This window comes from Ambystoma mexicanum, chromosome 11 (assembly GCF_040938575.1).
Source record: "Ambystoma mexicanum isolate Mex_15411 chromosome 11, UKY_AmexF1_1, whole genome shotgun sequence".
Taxonomy (NCBI): Eukaryota; Metazoa; Chordata; class Amphibia; order Caudata; family Ambystomatidae; genus Ambystoma; species Ambystoma mexicanum.
The window spans coordinates 989,340,299-989,367,441 of NC_090934.1; the positions used below are offsets into that span (position 1 = coordinate 989,340,299).

Genomic DNA, 27,143 nt, shown 5'->3' on the forward strand with positions numbered 1-27,143 from the left:
TGCTCAGACTTCTGAAACATATGGTGCTGATTTGCTTGCAAAGGGGAGTGCATTTTCAGTCTAAACATGTTCCGGGAGTACTCAATAACCCTGCCGATGCATTATCTCGTTTTAAGATGCAGGAAGGTCTGGAGTCTGGGTGCCCCGATTTAGCACCCAGGATTGCGGGATCACTGGTCAAGAAGACTAAGAATGCTTAAGCAGGACTTGCAGGACCCGCTGGATCCACAGAAACTGGAAAAATTGGTCCTAGCACTGAGGGGATTATGTAGGAATAATTACAAAAGCGCACTCTTTAGGGCAGCTGTAGTCACTGCGGCTTTCAGATTCGGAGAGTAAGTGCGGGCTGCCAAGTCAAATGTGTCAGGGGGGCTAGCCTTATCGGACATCCGTTTTGGGGGGTAAGGGCAGAGTTCAGATTATGGTGAGAAAAGCAAAGGCGGACCCGGAAGGAAAAGGGGTGGCAGTGGATTTAGCAAGTAACAGGAATAGAATAATCTTTCCGGTGGCAGCACTTGGGGATTTCAAAGCGTTCAGCGGTAGCACGGGAGGTCCCTTGTTCAGGCACCAGGATGGGTCCTGTACCTCTAGGTTCCAATTTGGGGCAATGTTTTGGAAATTTATTTCAGCAGTAGGACTGGGGGCACTAGGTTTTGCCCCACACTCCTTTAGAATAGGGGCTGCCACAACTGCGGCCGGACTTGTTATGCGGGAGGGGGACATCATAAAGCTAGGCAGAAAGAGGATGGAGAAGAGAGTGAGGGGTTGGCAGGAAATTTATAGAGCAAGGTTGCAATACACTGGATCATAAAGGGTGGCATGCGAATAGGACAACGGCACAGCATCATGGTTGAACACAAGGTGAAACATTGCCTGCCTGTGCCGGATGCAGTGATTTTAAATATAGGGGGAAATGACCTGGTACCGATGGGATGAAAGGAACTTTGAATGACACTGGTATATTTGTTCAGTTGGTTGGGCAACTTTTTCTCACACGCAGTGATTGCGTGGTCGCAAATAGTTCCGAGGACGAGGTGGGGAACTCCCGGGTTGCCAAGGCCCCTGAACATTTCAGTGAGAAAATTGAATAATGAACTGGCCCGTTTGGCAGGGGGATGATTACAAATAGTGCCCAATGGCTTGGTAAGATTGACAGACAATATGCATCATGATGGAGTTCATTTGTCGGAACATGGAACTGACTTCCTTTATAAAAACGTTTTAGCTGTGGTAAACACGGAGCGAGCTGGGGGAGTACCCCTGACTGGTTGGTCAAAGGTCCTGTGGCAAGCGGGGGTGGACGAGGTGGTCAGTGATTTGCCCCTGCCGAGGGGACCCTGACGCCGGTTAGGTGCAGTGATGAGGGCGTGGTCTGCCTCTCACTGGGATGGCTTCGGACCAGCAGGAGGGTCCGATGAGAAGGTGGACGGAGAAAGGGGGGCGGTGGGGCCAGGAGGCAGAAGGTGCTAGACAGGAGAAGGGTGCCCCCTGGGATCGCCCCCCAACATAGGATGCGACGAGGAGGCCCACGACGGCACTGGGGGGAACCTCACCGCTGTACAAAGAAAAAGGGCACAGAATGGGCAGTTACACCTGGACTGCCTGTCACAAGGAGGAACTACTGCAAATAGCGGGGATTTTGTTTTTATGAAAATGTACTGTTTTGGTTATGCAATTTATCGATCTTTAGGGTCGCGTTTAAATGTGAATGTGTTGATTATGCTTAGTAATGTTAAACAGATTAAATGTTGTCAAATACTTCCAAAGAAAGGAGTCTATGTGTTTCTACAGTGTGACTGGGACTGCTATCCTGCAAAGCCAATGAAAGCAAGCCTCCTACCCCAATGGAGGGGCTGCAGATTGGACAGGGTTGACGGCGCCAGGAAGACTGGAGAAGACTGGAGAAGGGGTGGCTGAAGTAGTAGCCGCCGGAAACTGGCCGAGGGTGTGATTAGACACCCACGTCCGGGACAAAGGAGAGAGCCACAGGGGCCTCGGCAACAGCACCAAAAGGTGCAGTTAAAAACGGTCTGGGAAGTGGAAGCACAGCAACAGCTCCTCCACTTTCACCAGCGTGACCTGTCGAGCGCCCCATGGATCTCTCGGACCCTCTTTGGCTGGACCACCGCTGCCGCCGGGGGAATCTCTGCCGCACTCTCAATACAAGGTTCCATCCCACCCTCCCCTTTCAAGTGCCGGCAAAGAGGTAGGGCAGGCGGGGTTGGACCAGGTGGTCAGTGATTTGCCCCTCCCGGGGGAACCCTGAAGCCAGGCAGGTGCAGTGATGAGGGCACAGTCTGCCTCTCACTGGGGAGGCACCGTTGGGAAGATGGACGCAGAAAGGGGGGGTGGGGCCAGGAGGCATAAGGTGCCAGACAAGAGAAGGGTGCTTCCTGAGATCACCCCTAACATAGGGTGCGACAAGGAGGTCCATGACAGCGTGGGAGGACCTCACCATTGTACAAAGAAAAAAGGGACAGAATGGGCAGTTACACCTGGACTTCCTGTCACAAGGCGGAACTACTGTAAATAGTGGGGATTTGATTTTTATGAAAATGTACCATTTTGGTTATGCACGTGACTGGGAATGCCTCCCTGCGAAGCCCAATGGTTTTGAACCACCACGTCCTTGTAACTGTGAGTTCACAAATATTTTCAAATGTGCAGACTTCCCTGTGTTCACTTGGACCTCACACAGCAGGCCCCCGATAGACCCACCTGAAGGCCCACAGAGACCTGATAGTAAGTTCCACCTGCCTCAGTAGATCTTGGTGAATCTGATTTTCTGAGGATCAGGTACGTTCTAATTTCTGAACTTTCGTGACTTTTGTGAAGTTTTTAGATTATGGATGGTCTTAATTCCCAGCAGTGGTAAACTGATAAATGAGTCAGAGGGCCTCATTACGACTTTGGAGGCAGCCATGCCCTTAATCAGGGCATGGCTGCCTCCAAAATCGTGTCCGGGTCTGGGTTCCCTGAATGGGGAATTACCGGGCCATTCCGCGTTTGGAGGGCCCAGTAATTCCTCCTTCAGGGAACCCGGGCCCAGACCTTTCCACATTCCCATTTGAGCCCCCATAGGGCTCAATGGGTATGGGTGCGGGAGCTAACAACGGGCCGATTACGACTGGCCCGTTGTTAGCTCCCTGGTCCCCTCGCAGGACCCGCTCTGGACATCTGGTAAAACCACACATCCACATCGGGTCCAGCGAGGGAACCTCGTAATAGTGCGGAATGCATTTAACGGTGCCGGCACCATTACCGGTGTCTTTAAACGCATTCCGCACAGGTCGTAATGAAGCTCAGATGGTTTAAAGCAAAAAAAAGTGTCAGCTTGCTAGGCTATTGCTGCTGTTATGGCAATTATTTTCTAATAGAAAACTAAAATGAACATTAGTTATTCAAACAAATCCTTAGAAACACTTGCTTCAGAGTGCAGCAGTATTGGCTGTACTAATCGCCAGCTTCATGGTCCTCCTCCTCATCCCATTCCAAAGGGATTGGAAGAGGTCCACATCCTTCCCCTACCCATCCAAGTATCTGGACACTTATACTTTTCATGGAGTCTGTAGCACACTCCTTCACCTCTGTGGCTATAATAGGCTCTTCTTTCCACCAAAGGTGTTGTTTTTTTATCTGTCGTTCCAATGAGAGAGATCTACTGTGTCGGCAAGACCCGAACAATTGGTCAAATTTTTCACTCGACAGGCACGGGAAAGTGCTAATGTTCAACAACTTGTGGCATCGCCATTACCGCCATCAAGTGGAAATACTACGCAAGAGGGGCAGGTTCCCTCATAATACGTCAAGGCGGTTTCCTCCTCCAAATGACACTGCCAGTGTCAGGCATCCCCACGCAGCACTGCCAGGACGATTCAGACTATAAAGGACATCTCCCCATCCCCCGATCCCCCACCACATGTCACTACAGTGCAGCCAAGAGTGTGCTTGTCCATAGAGACAGGCCCAGTGCTTCTGCTTCAAATACCACATTATGATGATATAATCACAAATCAGAGGACTGACCTTCATATTTTTTTCTGAGAGCAATAAAATACAGACTGCTGCTGGAAACACAAGGATTGGAGGCGGTGAGTGACACCCGGGCTATTTAGTTACATGAACTTCCTTGCGGGCACTGCATGCTTCTACTAAGTAGCACTTCAAAATTATTGCTGGTAAAAGATACCATAAACTCAAATATATTGATAGGTATAAAAGTTCCAGAGAGCATGCTAATATATGCTTATAAAAAAGGTCTGGGAGCCCCTCTACTGAGAACGAACATGGCCAAATAACCTTTTCTCTGTGTAGGTCCCCACTCAGGAGGGTCTGCAACCACGTTTCAGCTCACTGTACCTTTCACAGAGGAGAAATATCCAGTTGCATATCAGTCTGGTCCCACCCACTTGGGCAGTACGGCACCAAAATTCTAGGTAATTCACCTCTAAAGAAGCGTACCAACAGCAACCCCAGACATGTGTTTCAGCCTAGTCGGGCCTCAGCAGTGAGGTGAATCTGTGCCTCTCTAAGCACAGTGAGCAAGGGGTTCACGTCTGGATTACCCTAGTAACTTAGGGTGAAAAACCAAGTCCCTAAACATAAATATACAAAAGGTCTGGGAGCCCCATTACCGAGAACAAACACAGCAAAATAACCTGTTCTCTGGGTAGGATCCCACTCCGGAGGGTGCCCTTCCCTCGAAAATGAGAGAAGTTTGGCGTCAGGACCAGTGTACATGAAAGTGTACATGTAATGAGTCCCAGCAGTCAAATCACGGGAGACTCGAAAATGAGCTCCTAGGTGGGTTGTTTTGTCAGTCGGAAAAAGAGTTAGTTTAATCTTCTATAGCCATTTCAAAACTGTTTTTTCTTTGAGCATCCTTGGCAGGAAAGTTTCTGAACCTCTGACTTATGGCACTAACGTTATGCTTGCTTTGAACATGTGCCGTCAGGAAAAATCTGACCCCAACTTCGCAATGTTTACAGCAACATTTCATCAGCATGAATTGTCATGAACTTAAAGTGAATTTGTCACCCGAATCCCTTTACAGCGCACCAAAATCCATCTAACCTATATAAAGTGACATTACGGAGGTTTGGGGTTTAAACAAATGTATTTTCTCAGGTCTAGAGTGGATGTATGTGAGGAAAGTGTAGAGGAGCAGTTACGTGCCTCTGCAGGAAATCCGCCCCCCCTACTTCCTATATGTTGGAAGCCCGAGATCGTGCCATGCTTGACACCAGCAGTTCTGACCATACCACAGCGAATATTCAAAAGAAGATATCCTCTGAGAAAACTTTATCAAATGTATTCCCGAAAAGACGACAATCTGAGGAAGGAACTCCCTGAAGGAATATTTAAAGGAGAAAAAACAGGAGCTAGTGACTTCACACCAAAGACAAGAGTGACGCCCTTACAATACTGGCTGAAGAGAATGCATGGACCTTACCGAAACTGATGACAAAGTTAAGAATCGAGAAAACTTTCATATGCAAAAATAAGATTACATGTGTGTAACGCACTGCAGAAAATGCAAGCCATTCAATAACTGTACAGATGCTGTAACGCAAGTAGACTAAGTGATCATAGAAACTGGCTATACGTAGTTAATAGACTGCAGGCGAAGCCGCCATTGTATAGAAGCTGGACATTGGTGTCAAGAATTTAGTAAGCCCAGACCCATGTAGTGGAAAGGTTGAGAACTGTGTCGCAGAAAGAATTAGCTGAGATAATGGATACGAATGGCGAGGCTGCCTGGCCTGGTACCAAAGCTGAAGCAAGCCAAGGCCGGTTATCTATTCTTGAAGGCGGCAAACATGAGAAGCTGAATCATCCCTTGTTAAGGTGCAAAGAAAGAACACCAAGCATGCCAAGTTTTATCCATTTAAGACATTTAAATGCTGCAAAATTGACCTAATCGTGCTCTCCTGTCACGTGTGCCAAGGATAGAAATAGAGTTGAGCTGGGAGTTCTAGAAGAACGATAGTGCATGCTTGCACTTCCATATATTCCCAGAGACAACAATACGGTGCAAGGCCAAGTTCAAAGACAATCTTCATAGCAGAAGGTATGGGTGATGAGAGATGTTTGGCTAATTGGGTGGGGAGGGAAAGTAAAGTCCACCTACTGGCACCTGGGTCTGAGCTTAAGTGCTGCTAAGTGAACCGACTGTTCCAGATATGGCACGGGCATGCCGACCAATTATAGAGGGCCGTATATAATGAAGGGCCTTAAGTTTGAAGCCCAATGATATACCGTGTACTTAATAGTGTTGAAGATGACATGTTTTAAAGGTAGGCATACGTTGTCCACCTGACTGTAGATAGCCAATCACAATCCCACCCCAGATGTCCCTCTTGAGCCTATCACAGCCTCTCGTAGGTTTTTCTCATTTGCCACTTAGTATGACGTCACTTATGATGAACATTTAGTATATAAATGTGTTTTTATGATAAATTCACTGAGAGCTCAAGCAAACGTCCGTTGGTGACCGTTGTAACTCCCTGTTTCAGATAATAGTTATTAAAACAGCACCTTCGCCATCTTCCTGAGTTGGGTTGATTATTTGGTGTTGGAGTCATTCAGCATTCCCATCCATTGCATGTATGTTATCCAAAGGGCCTTAGGCTCAAAAGCACTTTAGAAATACTAATATAATTGTATTGTCTTGTGTTCCCTGTTCCCTCGAATAAGGGCAAGATATTTAATAACTTAACTTTGCTCAGAATAAAAGGTTTAAAACAGTGCAGACCATCATTGTATATCTTATGCTTTTAGGCCTTCCATTAGTCTGCACTGCCATGCTTTTCCTCCTTCCACAACTCCTGAACGTGAAGAAATGGCTAACATAAATAGGCTCTCTTCTTTTGTATTTTTCTCTTGTATTTTATAAGCTTTACTGTGTTTTTTTATTTTGCATTCTATGGAATTGTATGTGTATGTTATGTGTTCCCACTTTGCTATTTTGTAGCTACATGTGCTTACCAATATGAATGTTGACTTTGACTTAAACACAGAATGATGAACCTATAAACAGAACCATGCCTAAGTACATGTGATTAATACAAATTGTTGACCATCTGAGCTTTGCATATGGTCTCAACGTTAGGTTCTCATATGTATATTAATCGTTTGACTGGAATACATCGAAAAATGCATGTGTGCTGCAGCTTCCTAAACAGTAAAATAAATATGACCATCCAGGAGGCAACTATTACAAAGTCTTCAAAAACAATGAATGAAAGAATTGTATCGCTAATGGTGAACAAGCCAATCACACTTTCATAAGAACAAGGTGTCCACTTACCACGGTTCCTATGAGGACCATGCCTAGAAAAATGAAGGCGAGCAAGAAGCAGGACATCTCTATGTTTCCAAATCCTCTCTGCAAAGTAGTCAGGTCCTGTAAGAGAACATAACTCAATGTTAATTACAGTTATCACACACAAGATAAGTGGGACAGGTAGTCTAGGTGTTTCTGCCACTGAGTGATCGCTATCTTCAGCAGCTCTGAAGGAAAGATGATAACGTTGGACCTAGCACTGAGGGCGTTGAGACATGTATGTATCCAGGCTTTAACCCTCAAGAAAACCTATTGATTCATTCTCTGGGATTCTAAGGTGTTAACAGGTTTTTTCAGTTCAGCAAAACATTCTCATAGTTCACACCTTTCATTTTGGGTGCCCACCCACCAAAGTAATATCCTTCTGGATAATGAGACAGATGGCATTGTTTGCGTAACAGTGCCACAGTGTGCCATTCAATAGTAGTCGGCATGGCATCAACATGGTCATGGGTAGAGGCAATCATTAGGAAATTCTAATTCTTAATTGATTGATATGAACATTTCTAGTGTTGGTACCTTTAAAGGTGTATCTCGTTACAAATGAGAAAGGCGTACAGAAAGACACATGATGTGTGATGAAAGTGGCATGACAGAGGCTACATGAGATCAACAGCACAACCCCTAAGATAATGTCTTATGGGATGGAGGTGACAACATGAACCTGGAGCAACAGACATCCAGGGTGATACAGGTTGTTGCTGCAAAACTGTTGATAAAAGGTTACAAAATCTCTATTGAGCAGCATTTTATGGTGTCTATGATCCAACTCAGAAGTCTAAGTGGCTGACAAGTTACGTGAGCAAAGGTTATCTTCTTTTCTCTGACTCTTCATTCCAGGACCAGAGGTGCAAGGGTACTTTTTAGGAGTTAGCTCATAGTTGTTGAATTGGGACACCAAGGGCCTCATTCCGAGGTTGGAGGTAGCCATGGCGCATTAAAAGGGTGTCCATTCATTATATGTTAAGAAAGCAACAGTGGTTTTTCAATTAGCACCCAGATTGGGGGGATGGTGGATTCCCAGCCAGCCAGTCAGGAAGCTCAGAAAAGGGTCTTTACCCCAAGGTAAAGCCTCGCTCTGAGCCTCCTTGGAAGCAGGAGGCTGCCATTTATCCCGCTGAAAATTCAGGTAAGTGCTCCCGCTGGCCCTGTGCTCCCTTTCCGCTACATCCTGCCACCCCAACCCCAATTTCCACATTCCATATTCTATGCACCGTTTCCCAGCTTGAAAAAAAAACATTAGCATCCTGCTAATAACAAAACACAGGTCGATGGGGAGATGACGGACATTACCGGGTGCAGGTAATGCCCCAGGGTTATCGTTGAGGCCCTCACTTTGTTCAGCCTGCAGCGTACACCCTGGGGCATTACCTGGCTTATTGCTTAGTTAACAGATAACCAGCTGTGATTATTCTGTTGTTGTGTTAATTACTTTAGATCACATGGAATAAGCTCCTCAATTTATCCTTGAAGGCTTTGTTATATGTTACATGAGTGGCAAATACAAATCTATAAGGCAGCAGCTGAATCTAGTATAAAGCATTCCCAAATGTTTTCTACTAGATCCTGTTTCTGGCACATTTGTTTTTTACAGGCCCTGTGTTCATGTGAAGGAAGTTGTATTGTATTGTATCAATTGAATTTTATGTATTTATTTATTTATTTGCATTTATAAAGCGCACAAACAGCCCGGAGGCATTGTGGCACTGTTACATCGAAACGGCTTAGTTACAGATAGGTGTACATACTTGGGTATGTGATATGTTACATGGACAGCGATATGGCTGCACAAGGGTTACACGGTGTAGAGCATATCGTGGCATAGCATATTACATATAGCAATTACTGCATTGCTATATGTAATTTTCATTGTTTAATAGTTATTGGGAGAGTCATCAGGCAGCGTCAAGTGTCCCTCCAGCATAGGCTGACCGCTATCAGACAGGTGAAAAGCACTTAAGAAGTTGTGAAAGGAGCTGTGAATAATAACCCATTCATAGAGGGGTTCACTGCTTGATGCAACATAATCGGGGCCACCACCCTACAACATACAAATGGGCCTAACCAATAATTGTTTGCAGGACACCAAGTATAGCATGGCTGAGGATCTGGAACAAGGCACCCCCAATCAGCTACCATTACAACCAACCACAAGTTATATCCCTCAGTGGGCACAAAACAATCTTTCTTTGAGCTGCGAAGTAGTTGTAACACACCAGCCCAGTAAAACCCATGTCATCTATTGGTGTGGAGAGCCCCACCCGAATATCTCTAAGGCTAACGGATCTCAAAGGCCACATGCTATATACCACACTTACCCAGTCCTGGCATTTTATCCAACCGCACTTTGCATGCTAGAACCTGCAGGCCCATACCTACAAGTCAAGTCCCAGCATGCAATGAGTTTTTGGGTCATAAACCCAGGCATGGGTTCAGGTGGCTGATGACAGGGAAACGTTGTCACTGTGCTGAGACTGCCTTACACCTCTGGCCCATCAAAGGAAAACAACCAGTGTTGAGGACGGAAGCACCTGCATAGCAACGTGTGCTCTTGGGGGGGCACTAGTTGTTTCTCGTCTATATCTTGCGTTCTACATTCTAATTGAAATGGTCATGTATATAGCACCTTTTGCCATTACTATAGTCTCAATCCGCTTGTTGTGGACTCGCCCTCAGGGACCGCAGTTCAGAGTATGCGAAATTCTCATAGAGATTTAGAATGCGTGTGTTTGCATGTGGCCAAGATTAGGGAGCGATGAGTTGGCTAGGCTCCGGTAAGCAACCTAAGAGATCGGGCATGTGGGTGGGTGCTGAGGGGGGTCAAGAGTGTGTATGAGTGCAAGATACTTGTTATGTGTCCAGTTAAACCAAAATGTTGTTGTAGGTTGTCGCTGTATTCCAATGGCAGAGGTGTTGAGGCAAGTCTGGTGTAAGTAAGCTTAAAAACGTTAAGTTTCCAGCTAGAACAAATGTTGTCATAAGTCGTACCTGCATTCTAATGTGTGTAGATAGATAGCCATGCCTGCGGCAGATGTACACAGAAGTGGTGCGTTTAAACGTACCTAGAGCTCAGATGGAGCTTCTCTTTGATATCGCTCTGTCCTCAGATCTTCTGCAGGTACAGAAAGCCAGCTACCCTCGTAGACTCTTCTAGGCACTATGGAGAGGCCACCCTCAAGTCTTCTAAGTGCAATAGACTGGCTCATTCATGAATATATTCATGAATGTACTTGGCATAATACATTCTTAATGAATAACTATTAATATGTGCATTCTTAATTAATCATTTAGCACAATGGGGTCTTGGAATATGAGCTTCAGGTGCTCTGCGCCCAGTTATCAAGTGTGTCGCATAGCTGTGAGAGTACGGAGAATTTCCCCTGCTCCGTGATATTGAAAAATAGCTGTAAAGACTCTCACAAGTGGGCTGCGCCACTAAAGTAGGTCAACTCAACCATAAATGGTTTACAATCATAAATCAGAACGATTGTAAACCACTTGTGGTTTGAGTTTACCTACTGTAGTGGCGTATCCCACTTGTGAGAGTCTTTACAGCTATTTTTCTTAGTTAATAACTATTAATATGTCAAACAGGGTTGCCTAATGTCAGAAACAAACCACATGGGAAATGCCGAGCTCGCCGAAAGGCTATTTATGTGTGATTCCGCAACGGCAAAGCTATATAGAGACAAAAGAGTACAGTAATATCAATGGGAAAATGCCATTTGATACTTACCCAAGAACAGAAGAGCACATAAGCCTCAGAAGAAGAGCAGTGGCTCGAAACACGTGTTAGGCTGATTCTCAGTTCAATCAAATATATGCAATTAATTATGCATGGAACTTTAAGACACACGCGCAGTGTCAATGTATTCATTTGTATTACACATGGGAAACAATACTCCTTCCATGCCTCTTCTCCGATTCATATTTTTTTTGTTTTTAACAGCTATTTGAAATTGAGCCCTAAAATCCGTTTTGCAAACCTGTCTCATGTGGCTGTGGTAAATGGATTTGGGTGGGCCGGGTGATGAGGGGAGGTGCTTCGGGTGTGGCAGGAAGGCCATGCATGCATTTGGCGAGCGGGCGAGTGAACCGCTTTCAATGGCGCTCAATGCATTGTTCTCCAAAGAATACCAGTCAGAACACCATTCATTCTACGTGATGTCATCAAAGCAAATTATCTTGAGGTAATTTACTGCACTGAAATATACTTGTGGCATTTTCTTCTTTTGTAACCTACACAGTTCCCCCTTCCCTACCATCTCCCTCTACACCACCTACGCCTTCACATATAAATACCTTTTTTATCGCCAAATGGGCATTTTAGGGTGTCATTTACTTGATGAATACAGTGTGCGGTCTGACTGGCTCTGCCAAGATCCAAACTTGTCTCCTACAGGTTAAGCACTTATTTTTCTTGAAGCTGTCTGCATTGGAGGGCATTATGTGGAGGTGTTTCTGGTTAGTAACGCAAAGCAAATGCAGCATCAATCCTGGAGGGAGAACTTTGTAACTCCCCACCGGTAGGATACAAACAAGTTCTTTGTTGGGCAGGGTTAGGGTACACTGGTTTGGCCCACAAGGCCGAAAAAAAAGACCACATGCACAATTAGTGTGCATTCGGCCTGGTGGTTAAAATGACTGAATCCCAAAATACTGAACAAGCGGAGCGGGGATTGTGGAGGTGTCCTGCGATCTCCTAGTTCGGTATTATAGACTTTGGGGGGCGCTGGGGTGTCCTCGTATACATTACATGCGTGGCGGGGTACCAAAAAAATTATCGAGTTACAAAATGCAAACAAGTGGGTTTGCAATTTGGTAATTCGATCATTTGGGACTCGATCTTTCTACGTACATCCGGGTTAAACAATATCACCGAACTCAGTGGTACTCTTTATCCTGTGCAAAAAATGAATAAGTGTATCAGCCCTCTCATGTTAAATGTTAAATGTTAAAGGTATTTGTACCGCGCACCGTCACCAACGGAGTTGGTCCCCAGGCGCTCTGGCGGATCTACAAACGAGAAGGTGGGATGGGTTAGTGAGGTGAAGAGGGAGTAGGATAGTGAGAGGAGTGGTGTTCTGTTGGCAGCTTCAACTAGGTATACACCGGGTGCTGAGCTTTGGTGCGAGTATCGGATCTATGTCAGTCCTCGTGTGCTGTTGGTGCAGCTTGTTGCAGTGTTGTGAAGTGCGTGCGGGTTGTTGTGCGAGAGATGATTGTGTGAGTTTTTTTAATGAGATAAGTATGCAGAGATGTTAAGCATTTTGGGTTAGTGGGTTATATGATATTTAACATGCTAACATTCACAGTTCTGTCTAGATGCGGCACAGGCCAGTGTTCACAGTTCCATTTAAGTGTGGAACGTGCTAACATTGAAGATCCATCTAAGTGTAGCACGTGCTAACATTCACGATCCTGTCTAGATGCAGTGCAGCCTGATGTTCACATTTCTATCTAAGTGTGGCACTTGCTAACATTCACAATCCTGTCTAGATGCGGCGCAGGCTAATGTTCACAATTCTAAGTGTGGCACTTGCTAAGCTTCACAATTCCATCTAAGTGTGGCAGATGCTAACATTCACAGTCCTGTCTAGATGCGGCATAGGCTAATGTTCACAATTCTAAGTGTGGCACTTGCTAGCCTTCACAATTCCATCTATATGTGGCACATGCTAACATTCACATTCACAATCCTGTCTAGATGCGGCGCAGGCTAATGTTCACAATTCTAAGTGTGGCACTTGCTAGCCTTCACAATTCCATCTATATGTGACACATGCTAACATTCACATTCACAATCCTGTCTAGATGCGGCGCAGGCTAATGTTCACAATTCTAAGTGTGGCACTTGCTAACATCCACAATTCCATCTATATGTGGCACATGCCAGCATTCACAATCCTGTCTAGATGCGGCGCAGGCTAATGTTCACAATTCTAAGTGTGGCACTTGCTAACCTTTGCAATTCCATCTATATGTGGCACATTCTAACATTCACATTCACAATTCCATCTATATGTGGCATGTGCTAACATTCACAATCCTGTCTAGATGCGGTGCAGGCTAATGTTCACAATTCTAAGTGTGGCACTTGCTAGCCTTCACAATTCCATATATATATGGCACATGCTAACATTCACATTCACAATCCTGTCTAGATGCGGCGCAGGCTAATGTTCACAATTCTAAGTGTGGCACTTGCTAACCATCACAATTCCATCTATATGTGGCACACGCCAGCATTCACAATCCTTTTTAGATGCGGTGCAGGCTAATGTTCACAATTCTAAGTGTGGCACTTGCTAACATCCACAATTCCATCTATATGTGGCACATGCCAGCATTCACAATCCTGTCTAGATGCGGTGCAGGCTAATGTTCACAATTCTAAGTGTGGCACTTGCTAACCTTCGCAATTCCATATATATGTGGCACATGCTAGCATTCACAATCCTATCTAGATGCGGCACAGGCTAGTGTTCACTATTCTATCTAGGTATGGCACATGTTATCATTGGCAAGTATGTTAGTATGTGATGCAAGACAACGTTTACAGTCCAGCCAGGAGTAGATTTAGCTTGTTGGTCACAAATCTCTCTAAGTATGCATGGCGTTCCAATGGCCCTCATGCTTCCAAAAAGTGAGCAGCAGGTTCAACACAGATCCCTGCATATTTCTCGATTGGGCGTGTCGCGTGGTGGAGGCGCAGGGTATTTTTGCAGCGTGCCAGGCATTTGAGGATTCCTAGCCTCTTCCAAATGAGATTGAAGAACAAATTATGTGCCTACCCTAGATTGGGGGTGTTAGAGGAATGCTTGGGTGGGGTAGAAGCATTACATTTGTTGGGTGTGTGGGGTGGCGTGAACTCATTTTATGATCCATCCAGAAGATACGAAGCCGGGAGCAAGCTGTGGGGTGCAAAGTGGGGAATACAATCTGCTTTTGCTGGATGTTGGTGGATGGGGGAAATGTTTGCACACCATGGGACAGCATTGAGGAGTGAGAGAGTAGGTGTGGGGCAGAAACACTGCATACATTGGAAGAAGATTGGAAGGAAGAAAGCGCATAGAACTTAGTAGTTTTCCTTGTATCTTCTTCAAAGGTATGAAAAGCTGAGAAGCCCGGCTTGGATGCAAACTTGTGGCCTGTAGGATCAGCAAAGAACGATGCACGTACCTGCAATCAGAGGTGGGTGATGGCAAACCACAGGGGGCGTGGGCAGATACACTGCCAATTGCGTGCCCCTTAAAATTGATGGTGCAAGTCAAGATAGTTATTACATCGCACATTTATTTGGAGTTTTTTTTAAGACATCAGAAACGAGCCATTTTGTTGGACCGTCTTATGACGTGACTGTTTCGCATATATCTCATGTGCATTTTCTGCCCCACTTTAAATGGCTAATCCTGACCCAAATTACTCTCGTTTTATCTTTTTTTTTTAGGATGAAGTCTGACTGCCCCCCTGTGCGCAGTTGTATTTCAAGTAAATGTATTGATCTATGAAGAGGGCCAAGAAAAGACATCCGAGAGGTTGTTTTGGCCTTACTGTGATCCGCCCCTAACCACTCACCTCTGTTTTTGCATTCGAGGTCAGTGACACTAACTTTTCCGGAACACCTTGACCACTGATCTTCTCTTGGAATCCCGGTTGAGGCCTGGACATCATGATTACTGTGTGCTAAAACTCCAGTATTTCACTCTTAAAAGTCGCACATTCCATCAAGCATTCAAACTCTTGGAACAGGTATGATATCAGAGCATGTAAAACACGACTCCTCTCAGCACAGCTCCACCTGTCACGGAAAGAATGAATTTGGTGGATGAGAACTATTCAACACTCAGCAACTCAGAATGTGGTGCAGCATGCTGTAGCACAAAATGGCGGCACCACGAATTCACCCTCAGAACCGTCAAACCCCCAGGTGCTCTCCAGCCAAGCAGCTCGGCTGAGAGATGTGTTGAGTTAGTGTTTTGCAAATGAGCGGATTGTTTAATAATAGTCTCTCGTCCTCTGAGAGATACCTCACAGATGTGGTAATTTGTGTGCATGTTGCCATCATGTCACTGCCATCCTAAGCTTGTCTCCCCTGTAAGCGCCAAGTGCTTTTGTCGTTAAACAATCTGTTAACAGGGTGATATTAGCATCTACCCCCTTCCCAGTGAGTGCTCCAGAAAGGCTCAATGGATTCTTCAAACACTGCCTCCTGTGCCTGAATCCACCCTCCCTAAGCCTATGTCTACTCCTAGGCTGCTACGGTAGTATGGTGGGTGAATGCACAAGCTGCGGAGATGGGTGAATCACCTGAAGGTCTTAGTTCTGAATCCTGCTGGGCTAGATCAGCCTGCCATCCTTCTAAGGTCGGCAACCAGCAGCCCGCTTAACAGTGATATCATCTGTCACTGTGAGCAAGAGCCAGATGAGCTACTAGTGTGTGTGTCTGATATCGCGTTGACTTAGATTTAAATCTTCCTGATTTTACTGGATAATCAAGAATAACAACACTTCTGTAGACAAACTATTGACCTGCTAGCCCCAAGAGGGGAAACGTTATTACAAAAACCTGTTCAAATCTGTATTAACGCTGTATAGTGAAAATTGTTTCTTTGTTGGCAGCCACTGTCATATGCAAAACAAAAGAGGTGATGGCTCAAAGGTTTAGAATTAATCTTAACATATGGCATTGCTCTGGGCAACCCTCCAAACTACCTTTCTTTGCCTGCTAAGCCAGTAAGTCTCGGCAGGATAGCTCAGTGGCAACACACTCGTCTTGGAAGGAAGACGACGCTGAGCCACACAGGTTTGATCCCCGGGTCCACGCTTAGAAACCTCTGGCTATTAAGCGTGTTATAAATAACCAATCATAATTACAGAAATGCGAACGGCCATATGAAAATCAGACTTGGTCCCACCGTTATAGGGGCAGTCCAGCCCGAACTGCTTGGTTAAATTCCTTCTGCACGAGACCACAAGCAACCCAATACATGTTTCAACCTCATCAGGCATCATGTGTGTGGTGTAGCTTGGGCCTCTAGGCCCAGCAGGCACAAGACCCACGTCTGGGCATACCATCACACTCAGGGTGACTAAGTAAAACAAAATAGGTGATAGCTGGAAGGTTTAGAATTAAACTTAACCTCTGTCATTGCTCTGGGCAACAGGGTCGGACTGGGACAAGAAATAGGCCGTGTCACCCAAAAAAAAGTGGCCCAACCCTCGCCTCAAAAAAGTTGCCCACCCCTCGCCTCACAACCCTTAAACTCTGATATCACTGGAACTGAGGTCATTTGACCCCACCCCAAAGTGACATCCCGGGAAGTGATGAAACACAACCTTTCACCCCTTGACAAAACAGGAAGTGGCATCAAATAGCATTTTCCTAAGAACACTAAATTACTGCGAATCCAAGCAGACGTCCAAGGCCAAATGATAATGTTATTGTATAGCACTTACGCTTAAGCTCTTTTATATATGCATACAATATCACCCAACCTGTGATGGTACTCATTTATCGACCTAAGTAAGGATGAAAGGCTTTTTGAAATAAAAAAAAATGTAAAAAAAATAAATATTGTTTTTCAATTTTCTTTTCTTTCAAACCGCCCCAGGTATGGCCAGAAACCGGCCCCCACTCCCTAGGCTGAGTGGCCAATCCGACCCTGCTGGGCAACCCTCCAGACCATCCATCTTTGCCTGTCAAGCCTTTACAGCTATAGGAAAGAACATATGCAAATCAGGCTTGTCTCAACCCAAAAGGGGCAGTCCAGTCCGAATTGCTTAGTCACATTGTTAATTTATATAATGAATGTCAGATTTCCCAAGCACTCTAAGTGTCAGACCGCGGATCAAACCCATGTCGCACAGCATTGTCTTGCTGTTAAGGCTAGTTTGCCGCCCCTGAGTTACCCTTCTTGACAACTATTACAGAAAAGAAAACCTTGCACAATGTAAACATGTGAAACAATTAGCCACAGGTAAACGTGTGACATGACAGTTTTAAACACAGCTCTGAAGCCATCAGATTAGCAGCACTAGATGGATTCCTCTTCCAGAAAGGATTACTACACTGTTGATGCCACAGGACTGTGCCCCCATCGCACTCCGGGCTATGTAACAAATATGTATGCCTACGCTGGGTCAGATCACCAATCAACAAGGATAGGAACATTCCAGAAAGAACTCGTATACATGTCTCGATTCATGAGAACTATCGGTAGCATATACGTCAATTCTGGACAGAGTAAGACACAACTGATGGAGTTCGACATGAAAAGACACATCTGCATGGAACAACATCCGATGGACCAGATCTGGAAAGGATTCCTTAACGAGGAGCAGAAATCAAAGTGTAAGTCAGTCCTGTAAGCACATGCAGAAATATTTGTGGTTCAACTCTGGGACTATAGAGCAAAATAACGAAAGAAAGTCAGAGATGTGCTGTTGAGCAGCGGAGCTATGTAGGCACACTGCACTGCAGCTCTCTGGAAAAACCCCAAATATCCTGCAATATAGCTATTTCCTTTAATGTCTTGATCTCAAGACTGAAAGTCTAAAGAGTCTCAATCGCGTTCGGGCCAGTGGATATCGTGGTGTCCACATATTCTTTTTAAAAAAGAACTTATTGGGGGCGTTGCCTAACGCCGTGGAAGATGGACGCATAACACGAATGCTCCGTCCCATCGTTCTTAATTAATGCATTAAGTGTACCTTTTATACTTTCTTTTTCTGACCTTTCATCGACTGTGCTGTCCTACATCAACTCCGCAATCGAGCGCTGAAGATTACATGCTGTTTAGCCACGGAAGAATTAGATTTGTGGCTCGACGTCCTCCCGCCGACAGCTGTTCTCCTCAGTGACTGCCATCTGTGAGGATAAGCCCGGCGCCACTTCATACGCGACGTGGCGGCTTGGCCCAGGCGGCGGCCCCTCCTACAAACAAACGCCACCTCAGGTGCCCTATAGGCTGAGTAGTGTGGGCTCCCCTTTGCTCTTGTTCCCTGTACCCTGACTATGGAATAACATGAGAGACAGGTTTGCTTGTGGAAAAATTATAGGCCGTAGGCTTGTTTATTTTCTACAGAAAATAACACCACACAATAACAAAACGGAATATATAACAACAGATGCTTTTGGGCACTTTGTGTCCAGGGTTGGAGATGCCCGGCCTTCTGCTCCGCAAGTCTTTGTTACCCTTGGGCATCCATTCCCGGACACGTGCCGGCGTCTACGACTTGCTTCTACCGTGTACCGAAGAAACTACTCGGCGTTCCTGGTCCTCCTTATTTCCCCTTTCTTTGTTGTTTTTTTTTTTTTTTTTTTTTTTTGCAGGGTGGGTTGGGCGGCAAAAACGTTTTCCTTCTCCCACTTTTCCAGGCCCTAGGAGCTTACCCGAATGAGGTGAGCTCCTTACCTGGTTTGTGCTTCACCTGCCTTCTGTGGGGGTACTTATACTCCCCTGCTCCTCTGTTGTTCCCTTGGGGGGCCGGACTTCCCCCGGCCCCCCTGTTGCTTTCCCCTCATACCTTTCCCTGTTTGTTGTGTTTGTTCCCTGGCAACGTCGGGGTTGAGGGCGCCGCCTGGCTGCCCCTCCCCTTACTTTTTCACGCCGCTTTCTCCCCCACCCTGCGCCTAACCCCCAGGCCCTCCATTGCACCATACTTTGTATGGCCCGGGGCCTGGGGCATAGGCTGAGTAGTGTGGGCTCCCCTTTGCTCTTGTTCCCTGTACCCTGACTATGGAATAACATGACAGACAGGTTTGCTTGTGGAAAAATTATAGGCCGTAGGCTTGTAGAATATATCACAACAGATGCTTTTGGGCACTTCATGTCCAGGGTTGGAGATGCCCGGCCTTCTCCTCCGCAAGTCTTTGTTACCCTTGGGCATCCATTCCCGGACACGTGCCGCCACACCTGAGTGGGTGTTGCCTCGGCCGCTCAGGTCCCCCCAAAAAGCACCTCTATCTGCATCCCTGCTCCTCTATGGCCCTAAAACTGTTATCTAAAAATGCTCCCATCCGTTTGCTGGGCAGGTGTCTCTCCCCTTCCCCGCCTGGTCAGCTCCTGATTTTCTCAGCATTACGGCCATGCCTTTGGACCCTATGCTGACGTCGCTTTTTTGCCAACCCGTCCCCTATCGTGTTGCGTGCTACTAGCTCCCCAACCTTAAAACCCCCCATGGTGCGCTGGGGCAAAAGCTGCCCTGAACAGCGCCGTCTCATACTACTGCTACATGTGCTATCCCATACTTTTAACAGCCCTACCAATTTCCCAAAATTCAGGGGTCTCCTGCTATCTGGTTTCTTTCCTTCCAACTTTGCCCAACCCTTCATTGCGTACTTTAACCATGGTCTGTTTGTTGGATCCGACACCCCGGCCACTTTTGTGGTGCATGCGACAGCTGGCACATGAGCTGCTGCCCTACTTTTCCTTTCACCATGGGCAAATGCCTTTTCCAATAAATCACACATTTTTGGGAGTTTTATTTTCCCCCACATCTTGTACTCTTGTTTCCGCTAACATGTTATTCACATGCTCCTTGTATTGCTTACCTTAGGGCGTACCTGACCAATATTACTCCTCCTCGCTCCTGTGGCCTTTCCTTTTCTTTTGAGTCAACCGTTTTTCCTCCAGCCCTCTCAATGGAACCCATGTCTTTTCTGGTGTGGGCGTTTTTATCCTTTTTGCATCCGGCCTCAGCTCTCTGAACCTGACCCACTGAAAACGAGACAAGGCGTCAGCAACCATATAGACACTCCAATGTGATGGCCCTCCTCAATTCCAATACCAGTGGACATGATGCTCCTATCCTGCCTCTGTGGTGCCCCATTTTGGCCCCTCTTGTCCTCAGCTCAATACTCCTTTGAAAAGATTCTACCTTGTGGTATGACCCTTCCTGCAAAGTTTAGCTTCCCTGCTAAAGCTTGCAACTCTCTTACGGTAGCCTTGTTTCTCCCTTTTAGGTTATTGATAGATTTCCAACAACTGAATTGTTTGCGTTGGGCCCCTAGTTTTTTCTTCTGCCAGCGGGAAATCCCAGACCTTTGTTATCTCCATGAATTTGTTCACCGTGGCCCTACATAGTTTTGACCCCTGTTGCCCCACGAAATATTCACCCTCCCATTGCATACATAGCCATTTTTGTGACTCTTTGTTACCTGGTAACCGACGAAAAGTAGATTTTATATCAGCTTTTGCCATCCATGCCCCTTTGCCTGTCTTCCTGAATACCTCTACTGCTTCCTGGAACTCCGAGTAAGTCACCGATGCTACATCCTGTGGGATGCCCTCATTCACTGATGCCCCTGGGGGTATGATATGTGGTGAATCCGTCTGAACTCACCTTTTTCCTGAAAACCTCTCCTGATCGCCTTGGCAGCTTCCTTGGTCTGGAAAAACCTGTAGCCACTTCTCCATGTTCTCAAACCTAAACGGCATGGCCCCTTTCTCATCTCCATTCCTAGATCCGTTTTACATTCTCCCTGTGGGTGTTCGCCGTTGCCCTGGTGCACTTTGCGCTACTATGGTCTCCCTTACAATTCTCGCACCTATGGCTGAATTTGCACTTCTTGCCCCAGCTGCGTGGTACCCCATTCTCAAAATTTCGACATTGTGCTGCCTCTGTCCTTGTTGGCCCAGTATTGCCCCTCCCGGCCCCCGGGGCTGTTGGTGGTCTGCTGCTCTGCCACCTTCTCTGTGAGCTGTACTGCCTGTTCCGAACGCTCTGATCCCTCGCTCTGTCATAGCTGTTTTCGTATTTTCTGTTACTATACTTGTAATCACCTCTATACTCACTTTGCCAGTATTTCTTTCTCTGTTGTCCTCCTGAACTCTGCTCCCTGTTAACCCTTTTTTCCTTTTAATGCATTGAGTATGTACCGTTTAAAGTTTCCCTTATCCCATCCTATATCTGGGAAGCACCCCATTTCTTTTCTAAATTTGTGGTCATATTCTTTCCACGCCTCCCCTCCAAATGCTTTGTATGCCTTCACACTCTCTGTTGGTATGTGACCAAAGATACCCCGTCCTCTGGATATTTCTGCAGTATCATGGTGGACATTATTTGAAAAGCCGCCACCCAGTTATCAAAATTCTTTGCTACTGACGCTCTCCATAAGAAGCCTTTCTCATCTGCTTTCATGTCCTGTATTGACACATTCATTCCCCTCTTTTGGCATTCTAATAGTGGGAAAATGTCTATGAACTCATTTCTCCATATTTTTTCCCTTACTTCGTCATTAATGTACCATGCCGCTGCCTTCATGGATCGGCCCTGGGCTTCCTTTCCTATTGTGGGCCTGCCCTACTTTGTCATGGCTGGCTCACCCTCCTTGCCTGCTGTGGCCGTGAGAGCTACTTCTGCTGGGACTGCCCCCTACGGGGTGTCCCCTGCCAATGGAATAGGTGTGAGCCCTGCGGGCATCACAGGTGGGTTGGGAATCATCCCCTGGGGACTAGACCCCTGCGGGACCCCTTCTGGACCTGGAAGAGCTGGTATCCCCTGTAGTGTGGGGACCCTGTTGTCTACTGGCCCTGGCCCCCCGCCCCTTGACCTTTACCTGCTCCATCCATCCGAGCGCCCTTCCCTTTTCCTTGCTCACTACTCCCTTCCATTTCACTCATGCCTGCAAGTGGTCCCTCTCTTATCCTCACTGCTTTCTGTTTCTGTTGAACAACCCCTTGCTCCTCCCTGTACCTTTTATGCTTTCTACCCCTCCTGTCACATGCTCTGGGCGACTTACCCTGAACTGTGATGCAGGTTTTCAAAATTTTTTCAATTTTCCTCCCACTTTTTTCATCACTTTTCACAATACCTTTTTTGTTTTCTTTCCTTTGGCTCTTCCTTGGCACCTCCGTCTGCTCCTGGGTCCTTCTTGGCCCATCTCTCCCCCTCTTCTTCGCCGCCGCTGGACTCCTCTGTGAGCAAAGGCGACATTACCTTCGCCCTCTCCTCCTTTTGCATCACTTCCAGCACACATTGTGCCCCATATTATTTTTCAATTCCTGTGCTCTTCTTGCTCTTTCCCCTGCCATTCTTTGGGAATCTTCCTTCCAGCTGTCGTCAAAAAACACGCGTATTGTGTTTACTTTCCTTCCTCCCGTTATGGTTTATTTCTGTAAGTTCCTCCTCCAGAGAACTTTCTGTCCCAGCTACTTCCGTGGAGCTGTCCCTTTAAATTCGTAATGGCTTTGCTGCCTGTACTGCCCCACTTGGCACACGTTGCAACTTCTCTTCACTCGTGGCTGTTTTCTTTTTTTTTTTTTTTTGATCCCCAGTCACCGTTGTGCTACCAGGTTTTCGGTGTAGCTGCCCCTTTAAATCTGTGTCAGGACTGTTGCCGGCGCGCCTCTCTTTCTGAGATTTCTTTGCCCCCTGCTCCTGGTTGCCCAGGCAACGGCTTGGGCACACGTTGCAACTTCTTTCGATCGTGCCTGTGGGTGGGGCGGCCCCCCCTTCCTGTTTTGCTCGTTGTGGCCGTGGGCATTCTCGGCAGGATGTTCCCTTTGCTGCTTGCCTGGTCCTCCAGCTGCCTCTCCCCGCCGAGCACTGTCTCCTTACTGCCGGCCGATGCCGCCGCCCTCACGCTGCTTCCTCCTTCCGCAGGAAATGTCCTGTTCCAACTGCTGGTTCCTTCCTCCGGCGGCAGCTCTCCATTCGTTAGCCGGATGGGTAGGTGCTTTCCTCACAGGGGGCTCTGCCTGCCACTCTTTTCCTTCTTCCGTGGCAAAACCCCTTCACCGGTTCTTGGCATGACACTTCCTTCTGCCTCCCCGCAAAGGTGCGCGGACCGTTTCTCCCTCCTTCTTTGCTTCCTCTTCACTTTCTGCTTACCCGCAGAGGTGAGCCGAAATCCTTTCCGCTTACCCGACCGAGGTGAGGGAAATGCACGATCCTGGGGAAAGAACAAAAACGAAAAAACGTTTCCTTCTCCCCCTTTTCCAGGCCGTAGGAGCTTACCCGAATGAGGTGAGCTCCTTACCTGGTTTGTGCTTCCCCTGCCTTCTGTGGGGGTACTTATCCACCCCTGCTCCTTTGTTGTTCCCTTGGGGGGCCGGACTTCCCCCGGCACCCCTGTTGCTTTCCCCTCACACCTTTCCCTTTTTGTTGTGTTTGTTCCCTGGAAACGCCGGGGTTGAGGGCGCCGCCTGGCTGCCCCTCCCCATACTTTTTTGCGCCCCTTTCTCCCCCACCCTGCGCCTAACCGCCCAGGCCCTCCATCGCGCCATACTTTGTATGGCCCGGGGCCTGGGGCACACTAACTGCACATTAGAAAGGCGTGAGACTCTTTATTTATCACTTTCTAAGTTCTACATTTGCAAATATTATGGTACGCTTGTCTAAACAATTAAACGTCTGTTTAGTTAAATACAACAGAGGTGGCATTTCTCATATCAGCCTCACTTTTTCATGTTCTGGTTCAAGCTACTAAATTAAATAAGAAATGTACTTATAAAAGATTTAAACATATCCGAGGAGCATGAATATTCTAAACAGATGCCAGCCCTGATCTTCTATGCAGATGCTTGTTAAATTCAAAAATTTAAGGTGCTGCTTTCTCTCCACCACAGCCATTTAATTAAGGTACACAGAAGCATTTTAAAGATTTTATTGCTTTCAACAGCCACTTCAGCTCTGTGGCTAGGTGCCTTAGTATAACTTGGAGCAAACAATCAATATTACATTGCTGAATTGAATCAGATGATTAAGCCTAATATGTTCTAGTACATTAGCCTCTCATTGATTACTTATCTACGCAATCCTGGTTGCAAGTGGAGAATCTGAATGATACAGCTTTATATACACACTTTCAACACTGGTTTTTGAAACTCCCATGGATGAGCTCTAAAAGGCCTATTAATCATCTATACCACGGGTGCAGGGTATCTTCACCATCAACTACCTATAACCAGTTGCTGCAAATATGGCTACCAGCAAAAATAATCAACAAAATGCACCAGTCACTAAAGACTCTAATACTCCACAAACCAACCTTAAAAGACCTAAAAGTGACTCACCACCTCCGCTCTCTGTCTCTGATCCTGCTATTGAAGCCATTTTACTAGAAATTAGAGCCCTTAAACCGTTTATTAAGATAACAAATCTAAAATTGCAACAACTTGATGACAGATGGAAAGGTTTTGAAAACAGAATGGAGGAGGTAGAAAAGAGAGTAGGTCAGCTGGAAGATGTATCCCCTAGAGTAGCGCAGCTGGAGAAATCCATCAAGGTCCTACAAAAACAAAACGAAGATTTAGAAAACAGAAATAGATGAAATAATATCTGAATTTCTGGTTGGCCAGAAGGTTGTGAGGGGTTGGACCCCATACCCTTCCTTCACAAATTACTACCAGCCATTTTGCACCTCTCCATGGAGACGCCATTGAATATACAATGAGCTCATTGCATTGGGCAAATTAAATATTCTGCATCATCTCATACCCCTCCTAGAACACTCATATTTTATCTACTTGAGTGTACCTAGCTCCAATTAATCCTATCTACTTCTAAGGAAAGAAAGTCTCTCATATGGCATGGAAGTAAACTCCATTTATTTACCATTAACTTCTCAAGACCTTCCTCTTTGCCTCTGCCTTTGCCCCCCTTCTCCCCCGTTGATCTGTTTCTTCTCATGGCATTGTGTACCTGGCCACCCTCTGTTCTTTCGGGCCCAGGTATCTGCTCACCCTGCCACCCTCCTGCACTGCCTCCAGGCCACCATCTGCACTAGGGTTCTGTATCTGTACGCATACAGTCCCCCTCCCAGGTTTCATCTGCACTTATCAGATATACCTTTCTGACTAACTTTCACCTGCCACTTGCAGGCTGCACTACAATGGTTTAAAGCCCTTATTTATTATTTATTCTATTTAATATTTATTTGTTTTTCTCTCCTCTGTTTCGCACTTTTCCCCCATGTTCCTTTCCCATGCACTTGCGCTTTCTTAAATGTCACTGGCAAATCGCTGTTTTTTCTGTTTTTTCTCTCCCTTGTTCCCCTCCCTTTTTGCCTCGTCGCACTGTGAAACACTTGTGTACGAGCGTGATATAAATAAAATATCATTTCATTTAATTTCATTTATCTCAGGATGTGGAAAGAAGCACTGCCTTACGCAGGAAAGATTTTGTATCTCTTCGCCCAGCGCTAAAACAGCTCAACATACAGTATGGCTTATATCACCCTTGTTTCTTCAAGGTCACAAATGATGGTTGCTCTGTTATGTTTGATGACCCAATGGATCTAACAGCATGTATACGTACGATCAAGACTGACACCATGGATACTTCTCCTCCGGCGAATCCTTGCACATCCTCTGGAACATGAAGTATCCTCTCCATTTTGCTTGTTTTCCAGTTCTTCAGTTAATGCATGTATTATTCTCTCATTATGAATTTGGTAGGATAAGCGCTGTGTTGGCGTCTCTCTTTTGTTAAGTGGCATCTTTTTTTTCTTTTTGACGGCGCAGTATGTGTTATCCGCCTCTGCTATGTTACATACCCTTTTTTTCTTTACCCCTTTTCTGGTCTGACTTCCTGTTCTTTAATGTTTAAGTTCTTTTCCTCTCTTATCTTAAGGTTTTATCTATATTTCCTACTTCAGATCATAATACTCTCCATCAGACCTCCCTTCCCTCTCCCTGTCTCCTTATGTGTTTCCCTTTTGTGTCCTGGTTCATGGGTTAATCTATACATATTGATTTTAATGAAACATACTGCTTGGATGAATTCACTTGATATCAGATGTTGCTTTCTCTATTTTACATATATTTTTTGTGTTCTCATGTTCCAAACTCTTATCATAGCTTTACCATCAATAATGATATACTATGATTTTTAAATGCGTTACATGGAATATCAAAGGTTGCAACAACCCCATTAAAAGATGCAAGATTCTATCTCATCTCAATAAATTGAAACCATATGTAGCATGTATTCAGGAGACACATCTATCTAGTAAAGAAACTGTTAAGCTTAAATCATTATGGGTTAAGGAAGTGATTACTAGCCCCACAGTAGCCAAATAAAAATGGTGTTGGCATATTACTTAGCAAAAGACTACCATTTAAAATTGTTGATCAAGATGCAGATGCTCGGGGGCGATAGGTGTGGGTAAAGCTTTTGGCTGATTCCCTGCATTTATCTATTCTGAATATTTGTGGTCCCACCCTTCCGACCCTGGTTTATGGAGATCAATTAAAGAATTGATTCTCAGAAATGACTTCACCAATTTCATAGTATGCGGGTACGTCAATCAGGTCCATGATCCATTAATGGACAGGAAATCTATTTGTGTATTCAGAAGCTCCAAATCACCCAAATCCTTTTTAGGTTGTATATCCGAAACTGGTTTAATTGATTCCTGGCGTCTCTCCCATCCTACACAGCTGAATTATACCTTTCACTCAACGCCCCATAATACACTCTCCCGCTTAAATTATATATTCTCCTCCAAAACTCTCACAGGTACCATTATCGATTCCACAATCTCTAACATTATTATCTCAGATCATGCCCCAGTTAGCACCTCCTTTGAATTTGATGACATTAAGAAGCCTTCATCCCGTTGGAGACTCAATAACCATCTCTTACAAGACCAAAAATGTATTGATTCAGTTCAAACATTTCTACAGCAATACTATAGCGAAAATCTGGATAGCGATACCTCCACGGTAAACAATTGGGATGCATTTAAGACTGCACTTAGAGGCCACATCATGGCATATTCAGAAAGATCAAAAAGACTGCGAAAACAACATCTTGATGAACCCTACTGTCAACTGACATCTTTGTAGCA

At 45.7% G+C, this 27,143-nt stretch overlaps 1 protein-coding gene across 1 annotated transcript in view; it reads right to left on the bottom strand.

Moving 5' to 3' along the window:
* PTPN5 (protein tyrosine phosphatase non-receptor type 5) overlaps positions 1-27,143 on the bottom strand; it is an 814,933-nt gene that overhangs the window by 266,183 nt on the left and 521,607 nt on the right. Inside the window, exon 5 of the mRNA XM_069624164.1 lies at positions 7,310-7,405. Within this exon, the coding sequence (XP_069480265.1) occupies positions 7,310-7,405 (96 nt within the window). The remainder of the gene's footprint in view (positions 1-7,309; positions 7,406-27,143) is intronic.